The sequence below is a fragment of the Cebus imitator genome, unplaced genomic scaffold, assembly GCF_001604975.1.
Source record: "Cebus imitator isolate Cc_AM_T3 unplaced genomic scaffold, Cebus_imitator-1.0 Scaffold246, whole genome shotgun sequence".
Taxonomy (NCBI): domain Eukaryota; kingdom Metazoa; phylum Chordata; class Mammalia; order Primates; family Cebidae; genus Cebus; species Cebus imitator.
Window position 1 is genome coordinate 436652 of NW_016107561.1, and position 18570 is coordinate 455221.

At 41.2% G+C, this 18570-nt stretch overlaps 1 protein-coding gene across 2 annotated transcripts in view; it reads right to left on the minus strand.

Moving 5' to 3' along the window:
* SNRPB2 (small nuclear ribonucleoprotein polypeptide B2) overlaps positions 1-6325 on the minus strand; it is an 11611-nt gene extending 5286 nt beyond the window's left edge. Inside the window, exons 1-3 of one of the 2 annotated variants that reach the window (XM_017498593.2) lie at positions 6227-6325; positions 4232-4329; positions 3674-3846 (exon numbers count right to left, since the gene is read on the minus strand). In XM_017498593.2, coding sequence (XP_017354082.1) covers positions 3674-3846; positions 4232-4295 — 237 coding nt within the window. In that variant the 5' untranslated portion in view covers positions 4296-4329; positions 6227-6325. Of the gene's footprint in view, positions 1-3673; positions 3847-4231; positions 4330-6123 lie in introns of both variants that reach the window. The other variant, XM_017498594.2, reaches the window with a different exon arrangement.
* Between the last annotated feature and the right edge of the window lie 12245 nt (positions 6326-18570).

Here is an 18570-nt window from a genome sequence, read left to right on the forward strand (position 1 = left end):
CGGGGTTTCACCATGTTGACCAGGATGGTCTCGATCTCTTGACCTCGTGATCCACCCGCCTCGGCCTCCCAAAGTGCTGGGATTACAGGCTTGAGCCACCGCGCCCGGCTACCAGTGACTCTTAATAGAAACATCAACATGTGTCAATCAGCTGCGGAAATGTGTCATATGGAATGTTACTTCCAATAGTTAAAGTACAGCAGATGACTGTGAATCACTTTCCTTTGAATACATCACCTTTACAGGAAATGACTTTAGCAGTGAAATCAACTTACTAAATTTTAAAATGTTAAAAAAAAAAAAAAAAAAGAATGGAATCACATATAATGTGACTGGACCCCTTGTATATTCCTTCTATGCTGGCACCAAGAGGCACCTGTTAGAACTGGGAAGGGTTCAAAAACTTGTCCAGGATAGCATTTCATTAATTATACTTTACAGTCCAAATGCCTGGAAAGCAGGTAAAAGCTCTGATGTAGTAGGCCTGGGCGAACGTGGGATTCTCCACTTGTAACAAGCACAAAGATGGTAATGTTATTGGCATGGGGACCACACTTTGAGTAGCCCTGGCCTAAAGCATTATCACATGGCTAGACTCAGTACCAATGAACTGTCTGAATATTTCTGGCACGAGTTAAACTGTTACCTAGGTATGACTATCTGCAATCTCCAACCTCCATTTGAAGCAAACTTTTTTTCCATGGAGCTGAAAGAATTACTGATTCTCTGATCAAAATGCAATAGACCTACAAAGCAGTTGCTTTGTAGTAAACTGTACAAATTCCCTCTTATAAAATAGGTATGCAAAATTTTATTGCCCTGTACAGCAAGAATTTGGTCTTGAAGAGAACAAGAAATATTTTAAAGTAGTGTGGATTAACAAAGCAGAGAATTAGTCAAAAGCAAGATGAATTCTTCCTCTTCCTTTACTTCAGCTAGAGATGACTATACTGGGAAAACAAAAGGGGAGGGAGCAGGCCTAAAGCCACACCTCAGAATCCCAGGCTCTTTCTGGTTGGTCTGGGCTGCTGTACCACAGTGGCTCTAAGTGTGCTGATCCCTGCAAGCAACTCTGATAGTCTTGCCATCATCACCTAACCAAAAGGAGACAGGCTGAAGGCTTACACTCACTTCTGACTTGGTCCTAAGGCTTCCTCACAACTCCCTTGGCTCTTCAACCTTGTACCTGACCTGAATAGATCTTGGGTGACCGGATTTATCTGTCCTTATGACCACGACCCAGTCACCTGTGAAAATATCTGATCTCAGCAATAACTCTTAGCTGGCTAATTTAAACCAGTGGTTCTCAACCAGAGGTGATTTGGTCTGCCAGGACACAGCTGGCACCAGCTGGTGACATTACTGGTAGTTATACTACTGGCATCTAGTGGGTAGAGGCCAGGGATGCTGTTAAACGCCCTGTAATGAACAAGACAGCCCCCTGCAACAAAGAATCATTCACCTCATAATGTCCAAAGTGACAGGGTTGAGAAACCCTGGCCTGGACTAAATACCTAGTAGAGATAAAAGTCCACCCACAACTTAGAGAAAGGCCAGATTTACACTTATGCCACAGCTTCAATGACGAAGCCCTTAGGAAGACGGTTCTACTTTACTAGGGCACTTTTCGCATTAACTAAATGCCCTTGAATCGGAAAGAGTAATTTTGTTCTGAGTTCCAAATTCTAGCAAATTTTGTTCATTTCTGATCTGGTATGTTGGAGTGAAAACAGAAGAGCAACTAAAACCACAATAAGACATAAACAAGACAGCCCACCACTCCCACTCTACTCTGGAAATTTACCTTTCTGAAGGGAAAGAATGGACCTCCCAAAATGCTTTAATAACAATCTAATACGCTTTTCCCACTAATTTAAAAAAAAATAATTAGTTGGCAAGGTGAGGGTGGTGCCCAACACAGTAAACAATTTCCTTTCCTGTATCTGAGTAACAGACACGTGCAAACTTGTCATCTCAACTCAGCAAAAGAGCTCTAAACCCTCTATGGGAAGAAACTGTACCTCAAGTTAATGTGATTTTAGAGGTAAACTAAAACCCAGTCCCTATGCTGCTGCCAAGTGAGATCTCAATTATGGTGTTTCTTCATACTACTACAGGCAACTGGCTGGTTTCAGGAAACACCAATTTACTAAAAATTAGATAACATAGGAACCATCCCAGTTTCCTTGGATAGGCCTTTCCACAAAAATGGTGGCCAGTCAGCTGGGAAGTGATGGGAAAAGGAGAGCTGGATAGAGGATGAGAAGAACTTGCTCTAGAAACAGAAAAAAAAGGTGCCCGGTCTTGAATTAAACATCATGGTATAAAACAGGGGTCCTCAAACTACTGTCTGTAGCCAACACTGCCTGTCCTTATCTGTGACTGCTCTTCCTGCTATAAAAGTGGAGTTGACTCAGTAGTTGCAACACAGATTATCTGGCTGGCAAAGTCTAACATATTTATTACCTGTGTCTTTATAGAAAGTTTGCTGACTTGCACTATATTAAAAAAAAAAAAAAAAAATCACAATACTAGCTGTTAAGATTAGTTGACAACTCCTGACGCAGCCATATTACTAAAACCTGGATGAACAATTAAACTTTCTGTGCCTGCTTCTTCATCTGTAAAATGAACGGATTAGATCAGTGGTCTGTACCACACTCTGTGAGCCAAACCCTGCCCACAGCCGGCGTCAGCATGGCCTACATGAATTTTTTTTTTTAAATAATGTTAAAGGGTTGTTAAAAAACATTAAGCACATAAAAGAATAGGTAACAGAAGCCTTATATGGCCTACAAAGCCTAAAGTATGATGTACTTCTTTACAGTTTTTGTTGATGCCCGCATTAAACCAAAGAACAACCAATTTGTTTACATTTCATAGGTGGTAACGCTGACCACGGAAACTGAGCCAGTTAAGAGAATGAGAATGAAGACCCAGTTCCTCTAAACCCTGGGCCTTGGCTCTTTGTCCAACGCTCCAAATCTACACCCAAGGTGCTGGGTATTCACTCACTTGCTTCACTCTGTGAGCAGCCTTATCTGACCCTCTGCTATCTCTGACTTACACCAAGGACCTCCTAATTGAGTTTCTCACTTCCTTTCTGTCCCTCCCCCAACATGATCTTCATCCCGCAGCTAGATGTGAAACTCACTATGTCATTCCTGAGTTTAAAACTCTCTATGAATAACCAGTTCATTTCCGTTGTTATTCCTTAATCCTATGAGTTGAAACCTATAATTTTTCCTTCGATCATTGTTTCATCTCGACTGTATAGCTTCTGACATATAGTATTTCACTATTAGCATTTTCTAAAACTTCAGACTGAATTTCTTCTTTGATTCATGGCTTTTGTAATGTTTTACAAGTTTATAAACAGGTTTCTTTTCAAGTCTTCCAGGTTATTATTAATTTGTAACTTTTTGAGATAAGAATATCGCCTAGACCGCCATTTTTAAAAACATCCTACATCTCGGTGTATTTTGTTTTTGCCCATCTGAAGTGTCATAAATTAAACTCTACTGCTACTGTTTTTCTATAAAAATACATAAATCTAGACATACATAATAAAAGCGGAAAGCAACAGCCACAGTTTCAAGCATATTTGCATATCTACTCTACCATTAATATCATTAGTTTCTTGATTAAAGTGAAAATAACAGGATTAGCTTACCATTGGTTTACCATAAAATGGAAATCCTTGTAACTGTCTCAAAGCATTCGTGGATGAGCCCAGTTCCTTAAATATGACAAAGGCCTGCCCCCTCATTTTCATTGTCTTTAAAGCCACAATGTCCACCACATGACCAAACTGAGAAAACAGGGCATAGAGAGATCTCTTCAATTCTGTCCAAATTAGAAAAGAAACAAGTCACTGGTGAATAAAATAATGACAAAAGTCTTCAATTTATACTGTATTGAGTTACCAACACCATTCACTTATGTATACAGTTATATTAACATTTATAAAAAACATATACTATTCCCATTGACTATATGTAATTTTAAAAGTTATATGAAACCATTATATCTTTGAGTAGCAACAGACTGAACACACTGTCAGTTCCTACCTATTTTTGTTTTTTAAAAGCCTTCCCATCTTTACAGGAAATGGGATAAACCATTATTTCAAGCATTAAGATGACGAGGTGAGAGGTTTTGAGGCAGTACAATTTTTAAGACAGTAGTAAACACATTTTAGTTGTGAACAAGTATTTTAAAAAGCACTTACCTTCCTTTTTAATTTTGTCATTCATATTGTTGATATAAATTGTATGATTTGGTCTGATATCCATGTTTGCGTTAAATTCTTCAAAAACAGACAGTAATCTGTTACAAAAAGGAAAATGAAATTATATTGGACTGTAGCATAAGGACACAACACAAAAATTATTAACTTTTCACTTCTCTTTCAATTCCCAATTGTCAGAAAACGTCAGTTTGGCTGTAGTCTTTATTGCATCTCCAGCACCTACTAGCCCTCCCTTTCATACAAAAGGAGAACAGTGTCTCACGCTCAAAACTTGGGGCACCAATACCTAGCCAGATTTTTGTAACAATATGTAATTCAACACATTTATTTTTACACTTACTTTTCACTTATGACAAGTGATATTGTCTTTCCACCTGCTCGATGAAATAATTTAAAAATACAGATTTGAGGCCGGGCGCGGTGGCTCAAGCCTGTAATCCCAGCACTGTGGGAGGCCGAGGCGGGTGGATCACGAGGTCAAGAGATCGAGACCATCCTGGTCAACATGGTGAAACCCCGTCTCTACTAAAACTACAAAAAATTAGCTGGGCATGGTGGCGCATGCCTGTAATCCCAGCTACTCAGGAGGCCGAGGCAGGAGAATTGCCTAAACCCAGGAGGCGGAGGTTGCAGTGAGCCGAGATCGTGGCACTGCACTTCAGCATAGGCAACAGAGCAAAACTCCATTTAAAAAAAAAATACAGATTTGAAGAAAAATGACAAAGCAGCAAATGTACATCCAGTAAAAATCATAAGATTAGACATTAATGAAGTTTGCCAACGAGTTCATGGGCGCACTTATAAGTCCTTCCATACCTACCGCTTAATCTGTATACAGTGTCACCGAGCTATCTGGATTCCAAGGTTACCTCTAACCGACCTGAAAGAGCGGAGCTCAATGAGAGCAGTGTGGCATGATTGTTAAACTCGGATTCTAGTGCCAGCCAGATGTGAATTCAAATCATGTCTATGCTTCTTACTAGCTGTTTGCCTGAGGGAAGTTCCTTAATCTCTCAGGTCCTCATTGGTAAAACGAGAATAGTAACAGAACCTACTCAATAGAACTCAGAAGACTGAGCGAGTTCTAGCACGTTCTGCATCAGCGGTAAGCACTTCGGAGTAATTATTAACAGCTATTACCAGTTAAGGAACTTGCCTAAGATCACACAACTAATAAGCATTAGACCTGGAAATTCAGCCCTCGCTTTCTCTACATTTTTCTTTCTCATCTACCACACAATTGCATTTTCTACATTGTTTTTACTTGAAAATTGTGAACTTGCTTGATTTCCTTGTGTGCTCCGTAAGTTTATTTATCTCACAAGTATTTACAGAGCATCCACTGTATGTGAACAGCACTGGACAATTGACAAGGGAAGAGCCTACAAGCAGGGCTGCTGCGTAACGCTCCTCAAAGGCTTGCGACCCTCTCAACCGAAATCTGGAGAAGGAGCAGGGGTTGCAAAGGAGACAACGAAAGGGAAGTGATTGAGGCAGAGGTCAAACCGAAGGTAGGGGAGCAAAGGGGAGGCTCCTGCAGGGTTTCCTGCGAAGTTTGATGATAGCTTTGATTGCTACAGGGCCACCCTGAATTACCTGCCACTACCAAAAGGGAGCCGCTGGAAGACACCTTGAAAGCTCAGTGAATGGCCCACGCCTCGCACAAACAGACGGACATTAATTATCCTTTACTTGGTACGCGCAAGCCTCCCACCTCTCTAGACACAAGCACCTTCGCCCACGGCCCCGGCAAGAAGTCCAAGGGAGCAAACACCCGATGCCCGGCCCCAGCCAGTCACGCGCGCCAGTCTCCATCTCTTCTCGCCCCTAAGACTACACCTCCGAGAACCCCGGAGCAAACGCGTCCCCACCCCAGCTTCAAGCTTCGTCCGCTCCCAACTGCAACAGGGGAGAAATGGGCGGAGAAGTCAGGAGAACCGAAAGAACAAGGAGGTAAAAAGCGCACCAACCCACCTAAGGCGTACGCCGTCCCTCGCAAGAACGAAAAGCAGGAAACCCAACCAGGCACCGGAAGTGACGTTACCAGGCTCCTCAATCGAGCATCGACAAGTCTAGAAGCCGAGCACGGAGTCGATCGATGCTTCCGGCTCTCTGGCGGCCACGTCTGGGAGTCTCTCTGCGCGTGCGTACGCCTGTGGGGCAGGCGAAGAGTTCGGAAACGCGAATGGGGAAAGAGAGGAGGGTTGTGGGGACCATGCTGCAGGGGAATAGGGAAGGGAAATGAAGAATTTCCCCTACCACGACCTTGCGAAGCTTTACCCCGCACAAGAGTGCCTAACACCTTTCCAAATCCTATGTAATTTTACAGGCGCTTCCCCTCATGCTGTGGGGCAATTAGTCCTGGTTTCGCCCTTCTTTGGGCTCCGGCTGCCCGGTTTAACATCACCTTTAGGATAGCCAGTTCCTCCTGCCTCCAAGTCTCCTCTGATTCCTGGGACTGCAGGAACTGTCCTCCAACACTCTGCTGTTGAGCTCGAATCTCAGAGGCTACCCAGGGCGGACAGAACTCGGTGTCTGCCCTGTTCTCATCTTTGAGATATGGCAACCATGCTCGGGTAGAACCCAGTCATCTTAAGATCATCTGCCTCAACTCACTCGAAAAAATAATTCCCTACCACCCTTCCCACTCTTCTCTTCCCACAAAATGTCTAGATTTTTCTAGGGTAGTGTAAGCAGTTAGTGTTTATGCCAAGCTGAATGGGAATTCCAAGAAGTGCATGCATTCGTTCATTTATCCATTCCTCAGATGTCTGCAAAGCATCACCTGGAATATGAAATGGTTAAGGGCCGAGGGGAACTTAATCTTGTACCCTTCTCTTAACTATTCTCTCTGACCTTCACTTTCTTCATCTGTAAAATAGGTATCCTAATAGTGCCTCCTTCTAGTTGTGAGCATTAAATAAGCTAAAATGAATGTAAAATGATTGGCACATTGCCAGACAAAATAAATGATCATAAATGTTATTTCTGAATTCTGGCTATAACATGCATATGTTGGTGAAGGAGGTAGCTGTCAGATTGGTTTTCTCAGCTTGGAATTTTTATTTTTTTAAAAAAACCCTAAAGTTGCAACAACTTGAAAATAATACAAATTTCTTAAGGATGGGGGTTTTGTCTGCTCTGCTTACTCAAGTTCCCTTAGTAATTAGAAAAGTGATAATTAACATGTATTGGATAAATGAATGAATTGGAAAACTAGGCAACAGTAAAACAAATATGAACATGCACATACATGTAGACAATGTTAAGGGATCACAGGAAAGCATCATTTTATTATAGAGACCTAAAACTAGAAGAAATGTCTGAGTGCAATAGCTCACACCTGTAATCCCAGCACTTTGGGAGGCTGAGACAGGAGGACTGGTTGAGGCCAGAAGTTCAAAATCAGCTTGGGCAACATAGTGAGATCTCATCTCTAAAATAAATAAATAAATAAATGAGAAGAAATGTCCTATCTCAGTTAAAGAATTATGAGTATATCTTGAACAAATTAAAAGAGAATATAAACAATATAAACAATTTCTGAATAACAAAGGACAAGCTGTTCTGTACATTAGAATGAGCATCTCAGCAATTAGTTCTGTTTGATGATAGTGAGAATGGCTAAACTACTGTGAATAAACAATATTCTGACTGTATTATATAAGTGTATCTAGCCAAGAGTTGGTAACTGTTAAAAGACAATAAGATGTGATTATGCAAAGACATTCCAACCTGGGAAGAAAATACCACAGGAAACACAGAGGCCTGAAGACAGACTGCATGTTGTGTTCTATTAACCATTAAATTACAGCTATTGTACATTACACTGTGAGAAGGAAATCATCCATTGCCAACTCAGCAGCAGTGGTCTGCATGTGCTTTTCCAGGTTCTTCTAACAAGAGCCAGTGCATTTTCCTGTCCTTGGGCAGTCACTCTGGGCATTCCAGTAACCTGTTAATGGTTCTCAGTGGTTTCCTGAATGATTGAGAAGCCAGTAATTGAAAACAGTACAGGAAGGGAATGATAGGGAGAGAGGAGCTTTTCTGGTTTTGTGAGAAACCTTGCATAGCCTGGTTAAGAATATTATAGCAGCTAAACTTTGGTCACATGTACTGTAAAACATCATCTGTTTATAACCAGATCCACTTCTTGAGGGTCAGATCAGGAAGCAGATGTCAAAAACTCACATTTTTGAAAACTAGAAGAGCAAATGAGTTTTTTTAGTTCTGCTCAGTCTGATCTTTCGTATTTTGGTTAAGCATCATGATTTACTTTCCTGTGAAACAGGTTTTCTTTAGATTGAGAAAAGCGAGGAGGCAGGGCTATAACCACCCTATCCAAGTATCATGTATCTGCAGATGATAAAACTCACTTATTTTGGGAGTAGCAGAAAAATTACTACAAACAGTAAGGAATAAAACTGTGTCAAGACGTCTAAATTATAAGGATGATAACTGAGGTGTCTCTTAGTGATTCTGAATACACATACATTTCCCTACCTTATCTGCATGTGTTTTATGTTTCTCATTAAATGATTTTGGTATCTTGCTGCCGTAGTTTTGAGAAGGAGCCATGTATAAAGGAAAATGCATCATAAAACTGGTAGATAAATTGTCTTATTTATATTAGATAGAGCCACAAAATGTATGGCAATTTGTTTGTGTCTTCTTTCTCTCCCCAGGTGGTGATTACCTTAAAAATTTATCTAGAGTGAAATTATTTTCACAACAAGCATTAAACAAATCTAGGCATTATTGTTGAGCACCAAATCAGGTTTCTGTTTTCCTGGGAGGTTGGGATAATGTTGGCTGAAACTTCCTGAAAAGTACCACTCTTCCTCCCCAAATTCAGGGAGGAAATAATTTTGTCCAATTAATTTTCTTTAATTTTACTTCATTCTTACTACTTTTTTTTGTGGATACATTCTTGTTTTTAGGGATGAAAAAAAACCCAAATATGACTGTTGCCTCTGATGTGTACTACTGTGCTAAAGTTAAGAATAGTGTGTATTTTACATGCACCAAAATACCCTCTCCCCAGAACGGGTGGTATCTCAGATAGACTGTGAGAATGTGCGCATTCCATAAAGTTTGGAAATGGAAGTTTGTCTTTGAGGACCTGATCATTAATCCAAAGAAGTGTGGGGAAAACCTGAACGTTTTGGTTTTCAGTGTTGTGAGACATGTAGGTTGTGCTCAATATTGTATCATCTGCCCTTCCCTAAAGCCAGCTAACAGCATCTTACAACTGTTATTCTCTTTGAAACTACAAAATTAAGATGTCAGCCCCATGAGATGCCTTCATGAAACAAAATATTATGCACACACAACTTTTAAATATAGTGTGTTTTGCTTCTCCTATGATTAATCACTGTACATTTTTTTAGTTGTAAGCTTTATAACAGTTTGAAAATCTAAATTTTAAAAAGATCAGTTAAAAAAAAAGCCTGTCAGACTCTGATTATATAATTTTAAACGTGATATATCATTGATTTCATGGGCATTTCCCAGATATTTTAATCCGGTGCTGAGAAGCTGCATTTATAGCAAACTCCCAGATGATGCTGATGCTGCTGGTCCCCTACTACAATTTTGGATAGCAAGAACCTAAGCATTTCTTCTTAAAGAATGCTTGGGGCCTGGCATGGTGGCTCATGATTGTAACCCCAGCACTTTGAGAGGCCCAGGAGGGCGGATTACGAGGTCAGGAGTCTGAGACCAGCCTGGCCAACACAGTGAAACCCCGTCTCTACTAAAAATACAAAAGTAGCTGGGCATGGTGGCAGGTGCCTATAATCCCAGCTACTCAGGAGGCTGAGGCAGGAGAATCCCTTGAACCCGGGAGGCAGAGGTTGCAGTGATCTGAGATCACACCACTGCGGACTCCAACCTGGATGACAGAGCTAGAGGCTAGACTCCATCTCAGAAAAAAAAAAAAAAAAAAAAAAAAAAAAGAATGAGTAGTAGGTCAGACGTGTTGGCTCGTGCCTACAGTTCAGAGCTTTGGGAGGCCAAGGTGGGTGGATCACTTGAGGCCAGGAGCTTGAGACCAGCCTGGCTAACATGGTGAAACCCCGTTTCTAGAAAAAAAAACTAGCTGGGTTTGGTGGTGCACACCTGCAATCCCAGCTACTCAGGAGGCTGAGGTGGGGGAATTGCTTGAACTCAGGTAGCGAAGGTTGCAATGACCCAGGATCACACCACTGCACTCCAGGCTGGGTGACAAAGCAAGGCTCCATCTGAAAAAAAAAAAAAGATTGGTAGTTTATTCTAATATCAAACTATAGTTTTCTCTAGAGCCACAGAGATGCTATCAGATACAGAATACTACCTTCCCATGCAAACACAAATCAACTGTTTCCAAGGAGTTCATGTTTATTTGAAACTTTAACTGCCTTCTGCTGGGCATTTGGAAATAAACATAAAGTAAGAGAAAGAAAGTCTGGAATATTTATTCCTTCTAACGGGTGATTGCTTGATTGTTTGGGAAGCGCTGGGTCACTTTCTAATTTTTGGTAGTCATTTCAGCTGTTCACAAATATTCTGATTCTTGCTACTTCCAGGCTCATGGAGGGCTTGCACTACTCTACATCCTTTGAAAATTGTCACGGCCACGTCACTGATTTGGCTAATGAATTGTGAGAACATGAGACATGCATCACTTCCAGGTAGGAGCATCACAAGCCACTGCACATTTTGCCAGGTGCCCTTTTTCCTGTCCTTGTGATCTTGAAAACATCCCAAGACAGAATGTCTGTCAAGTGTAGGCTCCTAATGATTAAAGGACTGCCTCCTTCTGCCCAACACACACACACACACACACACACACACACACACACACACCCCACAAGTTCAAATTGGTCATGTAATACAGGCAAGAAATAATTAACTGGTATTTAGGGGATATTTGTTAATACAACATAGCCTAGCCCCTCCTGACTTTATACATTGATCAATATCACCTCTGAGAAATAATTTTTGGCCAGGCATCATGGTTCATGCCTGTAATCCCAGCATTTTGGGAGGCCGAGGCAGGTGGATCCCTTGAGGTCAGGAGTTCAAGACCAGCCTGGCCAACATGGTGAAACCCTGTCTCTACTGAAAATACAAAAATTAGCCAGTCATGGTTGTATGCACCTGTAATCCAAGCTACTCGGGAGGCTGAGGCAAGAGAATCACTTCAACCCAGAAGGTAGAGGTTGCAGTGAGCCAAGATTGTGCCACTGCACTCCAGCCTGGGTGACAGAGCGAGACTTTGTTTCAAAAAGAAGAAAGAAAGAAAGAAGGAAGGAAGGAAGGATGGAAGGAAAGAAGGAAGAAAAGGAGGGAAGGAAGGAAGGAAGGAAGGAGAAGAAAAAAGAGAAAAGAAAAGAAACAGGGAGGGAGGGGTGGGAAGGGAAGGGAAGGATTCCTAGAAAGTTCAAATGAATTTTGAACTATTTCACAACTACAAACTGTTTTTAGTACATAAGAGATTATATATCAGAAGTGACTCATACCTTTTAAAGGGGAAGTCAAAGTAATCAATGTTCTGCATAACTGACATTCCAAAAAAAACCAAAGTAATCAATGTATACCTATATGATTCATCTTCTGAGTGACTTTTATTAGTAATTTAATCACACATTTATTAAGCCTATGTAATAAGATGCTTTGGACCTATGTAAGATGACTATATGTGAGAACATATGATAGGGCCAAGCTTTAGAGAAAAATTGGTGGTTGGTAGCATTCTCACAAACCTTTAGAGAAGGATTCTGAAGACGTAAAGAGATATCATGCTCACAGTCTAATTTTAGGTTGGTCAGAATCATCTTGCAACAAAAGATCAGATTTTGATAAAACATATCAGGCAAGATTTAACCTCAGGAGACAGGTTGGATTCTTATCACAAAGAAGTTGAAAGAAAAAAATTCTGAAGCCTCTAGTTTGAATTGCAGATTATGCACAGACAAGACAACCCTGAAAATTATTTCTGTCTAGGGAATCTAAAACAATTATGTAAATGAGGCTGATAGTTCCTATTCTATTTTAAGGTGAATGTGGGTCAGTTCAAGTATTGTAAATTTCTCTAACATCCACTGGCAGAAACATCATCACAAGGGTTAATGAGTTTATTAAAATTGGTGGTGAAAAAATAAGAAATTGTGTTTGTCTCTTATTGATATTGGATGGTCTCTCTTTAATCATAGTCTTTGATCAGTTTTAATATGAAGCTACTTCCTGACATTTAATGTTACCAAATTACTGCAGCTTTCCAAAGATATTGCTATAACTTATAATACATTTTGTCATCTCAGTAGAAGATTATGAATAAGACTGGTCAGTTTAGAAGCCTGAAAGAAATTAGTTCTAAGTTATTTCCTTGTGACTGAAATTGCAAATGTCAGATTCCATTATAAGAGGCTGAGACGGGAAGAGCTCATTCCTTCCTTCGGTTAACATAGGGGATCCCAGAAGTCTTTGTGCAGTGTCAAGCTTTAAACACTTTTAAGTACCCTAAAACCATACTAAGACTTTGGGACTGTCTTACCTTTAACGGGCACCTACAGCATAGCAAATCCTACGTTAGCTGTTGGAGATACAGTAGTGAGGAAGACAGGCATGGTGTCTGCTGTCACAGAGCTTCCCATGTCACCGATGGCAGACCAACATGTCAACATTTGGGAGTTGTGAATAACTACTATGGAGGTGGCTCCCATTACCATTTTTTCATGACAAACTAAAAGTAATGATTTAAAACAACAACTGTTAGATTATGCCTCATGGACCCAGTAAATCAGGAATTCAGTCAGACTGTGGCAGGGGAGTGGCCTGGTCTACAGGATCCAAAGAGTTTCACTCCCATGTTTGGTGGTAGCAGTGGCTAAAAGGCTAAGCTCAGATGGGACTGTCAACTGGAGCAGCTAACAGGTTGTTTTCAGCCTGATGGTCTCAGGGTTGTTGGATTTCTTACAAAGGTGCCAGCTTCCCCCAGACCAAGCATCCCAAGAAAATTAGGTTGGAGCTTCATGATGCTTTGGACCTAGGCAGGAAAGTCACACAACAAAACTTTTAACAATTTCTGTTGGCTGCCAGTGAGCTAGGAGGCCAGCCAGCTTATGTTCAAGGGGAAGGGAATTGGATTCCATTACTTGGTATGAGAATGGAAAATTTACGTTGTAGGCCACTTCTGGGAAGGAAGAGACTATTCTGGTGGAGGGACAGACTCTCCAAACTTAAAAAGAAGGAACTGGTAGTTAGAAAAGTAGTAAGTAGGAGAAAAGCAATAGAGAGTTCCCTAGGCAGAGTAAATACTTCTTGCAAAGACCTGAGATGGAAAGGAATTTGTCAAATTTGAGGAACTGAAGGAAAAAAAAGCAGCAGACAGTTACAGCTGGAACACAGGAGGTGAGAATGTTTACTGAGATGACCTTTCCAGGATCAGCTAGCATCTTGTAATCCATGTTAAGACATTTGAGGGTTATGCTAAGAGCAATAGAAATCAGACTTCCAAGCAGGAGAAGATATGCTATATGTGTGGATCCTTCTGAGTGGAATGGAGGGGTCAAGTCTAGGCTAGTGAAGAAAAGGTGGCAGTGGCCAAGGTAGAGATGAAGGTAGCCTGAATTAAAGTGGTGGCAGAGAAGTAGATCCCAGTTCTATTTAGAGACATGATTCAAAGCCTTGCTGATGCATCGAACATGGAGGGAGTGAGGGTTGGGGGATGTATTATTTCCTGGGGCTGTTATAACTAACGACTACAGATTGGGTGGCTTAAAATAAGAGAAATTTATTCCTCACAGTTCTGGAGGCCAGAAGTCTGAAATCAAAGTGTCAGCAGGATCATGATCTGTCTGAAAGCTCTAGGGAGAATCTGTTTGGTGCCTTTCTTTTGGCTTCCGATGATTGCTGGCAATCTTTGGCATCCCTTGGCTTATAGATACTTCATTCTGGTCTCTGCTTCTGTCATTACATGCACATCTCTTTCTGTGTCTCTTCTCATAAGGACACCAGTCATATTGGATTAAAGGCTCATCATCCTATAAAATTAATTCAATTTACATCTTAATTGCATCTGCAAAGACCCTATTTCCTAATAAGGTCACAGTCACAGGTATCTATTTTAGGAGGGGTGCAGGGGCACAATTCAAACCAAAAGATAAGGAAAAAGGAGGAATAATCAAGAGGCAATTTCCAGCTTTCCAGAGCAAATACCTGGAGGAATAGTAATGGATGGTGTTGGGACAGCGGCAGGCTAGAAGTGGCTGGTGGGGAATCAACTGTTTGATTTTGCAGTCAATTTTCAGTTGACTGCAAGAATTCCAGGTGGAGATGGGAAGCAGACAGATAGATAGGCAAGTCTAGATGTTGTGGAAACTGTACCCTGCTGAGTGACAAGCAAGTGCTGGCTACTATGACAGAGAAAAAAGAGAAACTGTCAAAAAATGGAGAGAAAATCAAGGTCAATGATGTTCTGATAAATGCTTGACAACCAGCTCTCCAGGGACTGGAGAAGAGAAGAATGCCCTGATTTGCAATCTGCTGATTCCTATGGTGTAAATACCCCAACTGGCTGAAAAAATTTCTGAAAAGTTGAAAACTGGGTCTCAAGCTGTAACAAGCTGGCCCCAGCACAGCCCTGAACTCAAGGTCCTGTTTCATGCTTCTAATTGTGTGAGCTGAACAGTAACTTACTCTCTCTGGGCCTTGGTGCCTCTATTTATAAAATGAATGGCTTCTCTGAATGTCTTTTCAATGTTCCTTCCTGTTCTCACATAACATAAATCCCAATAGCAAAGTTTTGGTTCTATCCTGATAGAAATGGGGCCCTTTGAATAGAGTATGTGATATTTTACTATCAAACAGTTGAATGGTTGTGACATTACTGTTCATGAACTACCAGGTCTTGGCTTATAAATGTATACACACACATACAGGAGGAATTTGAGCTTGGATCCTTAAAGAAACCCACACAGGTGTGTTGAGGATGGATAGAAACAAATAAGCATTTGTTGGTCATATTCAGGGGACAAATGAATAAACTTTGCCAGAATGTTAGAAAGAAACATGAACTGAACTTGAATAAATGGTGGTGAGCAGCTTCTATTTTTGATGTTATGAAATGGGGAGTTGTTGCAGCCATTTAAAAAAAGATGAGTTCATGTCCTTTGCAGGGATGAAGATGGAAGCCATCATTCTCAGCAAACAAATACAGAAACAGAAAACCAAACACATGTTCTCACTCATAAGTGGGAATTGAATGATGAGAACACATGGACATAGGGAGGGCAACATCACACACCAGGGCCTATTAGGGGGGTGGGGGGCTAGGGAAGGCAGAGCATTAGAACAAATACCTAATGCATGCGGGCCTTAAAACCTAGATGATGGGCTGATGGGTGCAGCAAACCACCATGGCACATGTATACCTATGTAACAAACTGCATGTTCTGCACATGTATTCCAGAACTTGAAATGAAAAAAAGAAAGAAATGGGGAGTCATTGAAGATTTGCTTTTCTTTATATATATTTTTTAAAAAAGAGATTTTTAGTTTTTCGCTTGCAAAATTTATTCTTACAAGTAAGATAATCCATAGACTGCCAATGAGCCAAGGCAAATACAGGATTCATAAGAGAAAGGAGAAAAGGGAGAGAAAAATCAGGTGGTCTGGAAACAGTGAATTTGGTTTACTTGTTTGAGATAAACTGACTTGTGGGCAGCCACCTGAGAGGTCAGCTTGACTGTCTGACCTTGGGCAAGGGCACTAAATACACTCATTTTGTTTCTTTATAGACGTGGTAAAAAAGCCCTTGAGAGTAAGTGTGGCACACTTGTGGCAAGCCACATCTCTGAAAAGCCTGGATGTCTCCTTCATTAGTGTCTCCACCTTCCCTAGGCTGAAAAGCATCCTTTCCCTCTTTAGAAGAGCTCAAATGCATCATACGCAAGTAAGGATTTAACAATGGTATACAAAGTTTTGAAAATCAGGTAGAAAATCACTCTTTTAGTGAAATATTGCTATTGGGAATATTTCCTTGAAGCCTATTTCATAGGTTTATTTTATATAATTATAATTCCAGTGAATACATAATGTCACATCTTGCCTTTTCACCTTCTATTACATCTAGAAATATGAAGATTTCTCTGCACAAAACGTTTTTCATTTTATACAATTTTCTCTCACTCTTAGCTCTTCAGGGGTGCTCAGGAAGGGATTAATGACATAAGAAGCAATACTTAGCATTTAGAGAAGCAAAAACCCACCAGAAGCAAGAAAGATGTCTTTAGGTAATTTCAAGGTTGTTTATGGAGGAGGACTCTGGCTTGCTCTGAATGGGCCCACACCCCTGAGCTAAGATCAAGAGGTGAATGTCACAGGGAGGCAGAATTTCAGCTTTCAGAGCAGATGAAAAACTATCCAGGCTTCCCAAGGCCAGTGAATCTCTGTTCTTGGAAGTGTTCAGGTGAACTGGGAAGGACCATCTACCAGAGGCATCTCTGCAGGTATCTAAGCATAGATGTGGGGCAGGAAGAAATGGCATCTCAGAGCCCTGACATTCAGCTTGTTAGGCTGATCTAGTTTTATACTACTGTGAACACATCATCTTAAAATTCAGTGACTTAAAACTACAACAGTCATTTTATATTATCTTTCATTGTTCTGAGAATTTTGGTTTTTACTTTTCCTTTTCTTTTCTTTTTTTTTTTTTTTTTTTGAGACAGGGTCTCACTCTGTCACCTAGGCTAGAGTGCAGTGGCATAATCATGGTTCACTGTAACCTTGATCTCCTGGGATCACATGAATCTCCAACTTTAACTTCCTGAGTAGCTTGGACCACAGGCACACACTGTCACATCTCGCTAATTTTATTAATTTTTTTGTGGAGATGGGGTCTCATCATGCCACCCAGGCTGGTCTTCAACTCCTGGGCTCAAGCATCGTCCCCACCAGCCTCCTGCAGTGCTGGATTATAGGCATGAGCCACCACGCCTGGCCATAGTAATGAGGGTTGTCTGGGCTCAGCTAGGTGGTTGGTGCTCAGGGTCTCTCCTGTCAGACAGTGGCTGGGGTTAGGATCCTCTTGACTTCCTCACTCCTGTGTTTGGTATCTGAGCCATCAATATTTAAACAGATTGGAGCATTTCATGGGCATCTTTACTTCCGTGTGGTCTTTCTAGCATGGTGACTTTATGGTAGCTGGCTTCTTACAGAGTTAGAAACACACATGTTCCTAGACACAGAACTATTTTTCTGCTTTCTTTCAAAAGGTGACTTCACAGTCCCAAATGGCTATTGAAGTTCCAGGCAGGACGGAAGGAGAATGGCTTTGCCCACTGACTTTCTTTTCTTTTCTTTCTTTTCTTTGCTTTTCTTTTTTCTAGAAATAGGATCTTGCTTGTCACCCAAGCTGCAATCATAGCTCACTGCAGCCTCGAATTCCTGGGCTCAAGTGATCCTCCTCAGCCTTCCATATAGCTAGGAATACAGGTGTATGCCGCCATATCCAGCTTATTTTTGTATTTCTTCTTCTTTTTTGTAAAAACGAGGTCTCCTTCTGTGGCACAGGCTGGTTCCAAACTCTCGGTCTCAAGCAGTCCTTTCACCTCGGTCTCCCAAAATGCTGAGATTACAGGTGTGAGCCACTGTGCCCAGCCCCCACTGGCTTTTAGGTAGGCTTCAACACTATACTTCTGTCTGTATTACTTTGGCCAGAACTCAGTTACATGGGCTCACCAAGTTACCAAAAAGGCTGGGAAATGTTGTTTCTTGGTAGGAGATGTTGCCCAAGAGTTTGCTATCTGAAGGCACAGAGTAAAAATTAATATTTAGAAGCAAGAAGCCCTCTCTGTCAAATTTCCTACTAAGAGATTTTTTAAAAGATTTGCCTGCTAAGTGCTGGGCATGGTGGCTCACGCCTGTAATCCCAGCACTTTGGGAGGCCGAGGCGGGTGGATCACGAGGTCAAGAGATTGAGACCATCCTGGTCAACATGGTGAAACCCTGTCTCTACTAAAAATACAAAAAATTAGCTGGGCATGGTGGCGCAGGTCTGTAGTCCCAGCTACTCAGGAGGCTGAGGCAGGAGAATTGCCTAAACCCAGGAGGTGGAGGTTGCAGTGAGCCAAGAACATGCCATTGCACTCCAGCCTGGGAAAGGAGCGAAACTCCGTCTCAAAAAAAAAAAAAAAAAAAAAAAAAATTTACCCGCTAAGTTACATGGGTCATAAAGACCTTTCTAATGATATATAATTGCAACAGTTCTCCTTCTTAAGTACCTACAAGAAAAGTAAAATTTACTTCAATGTTTTGAAATCAGGAATGGGAGGCAG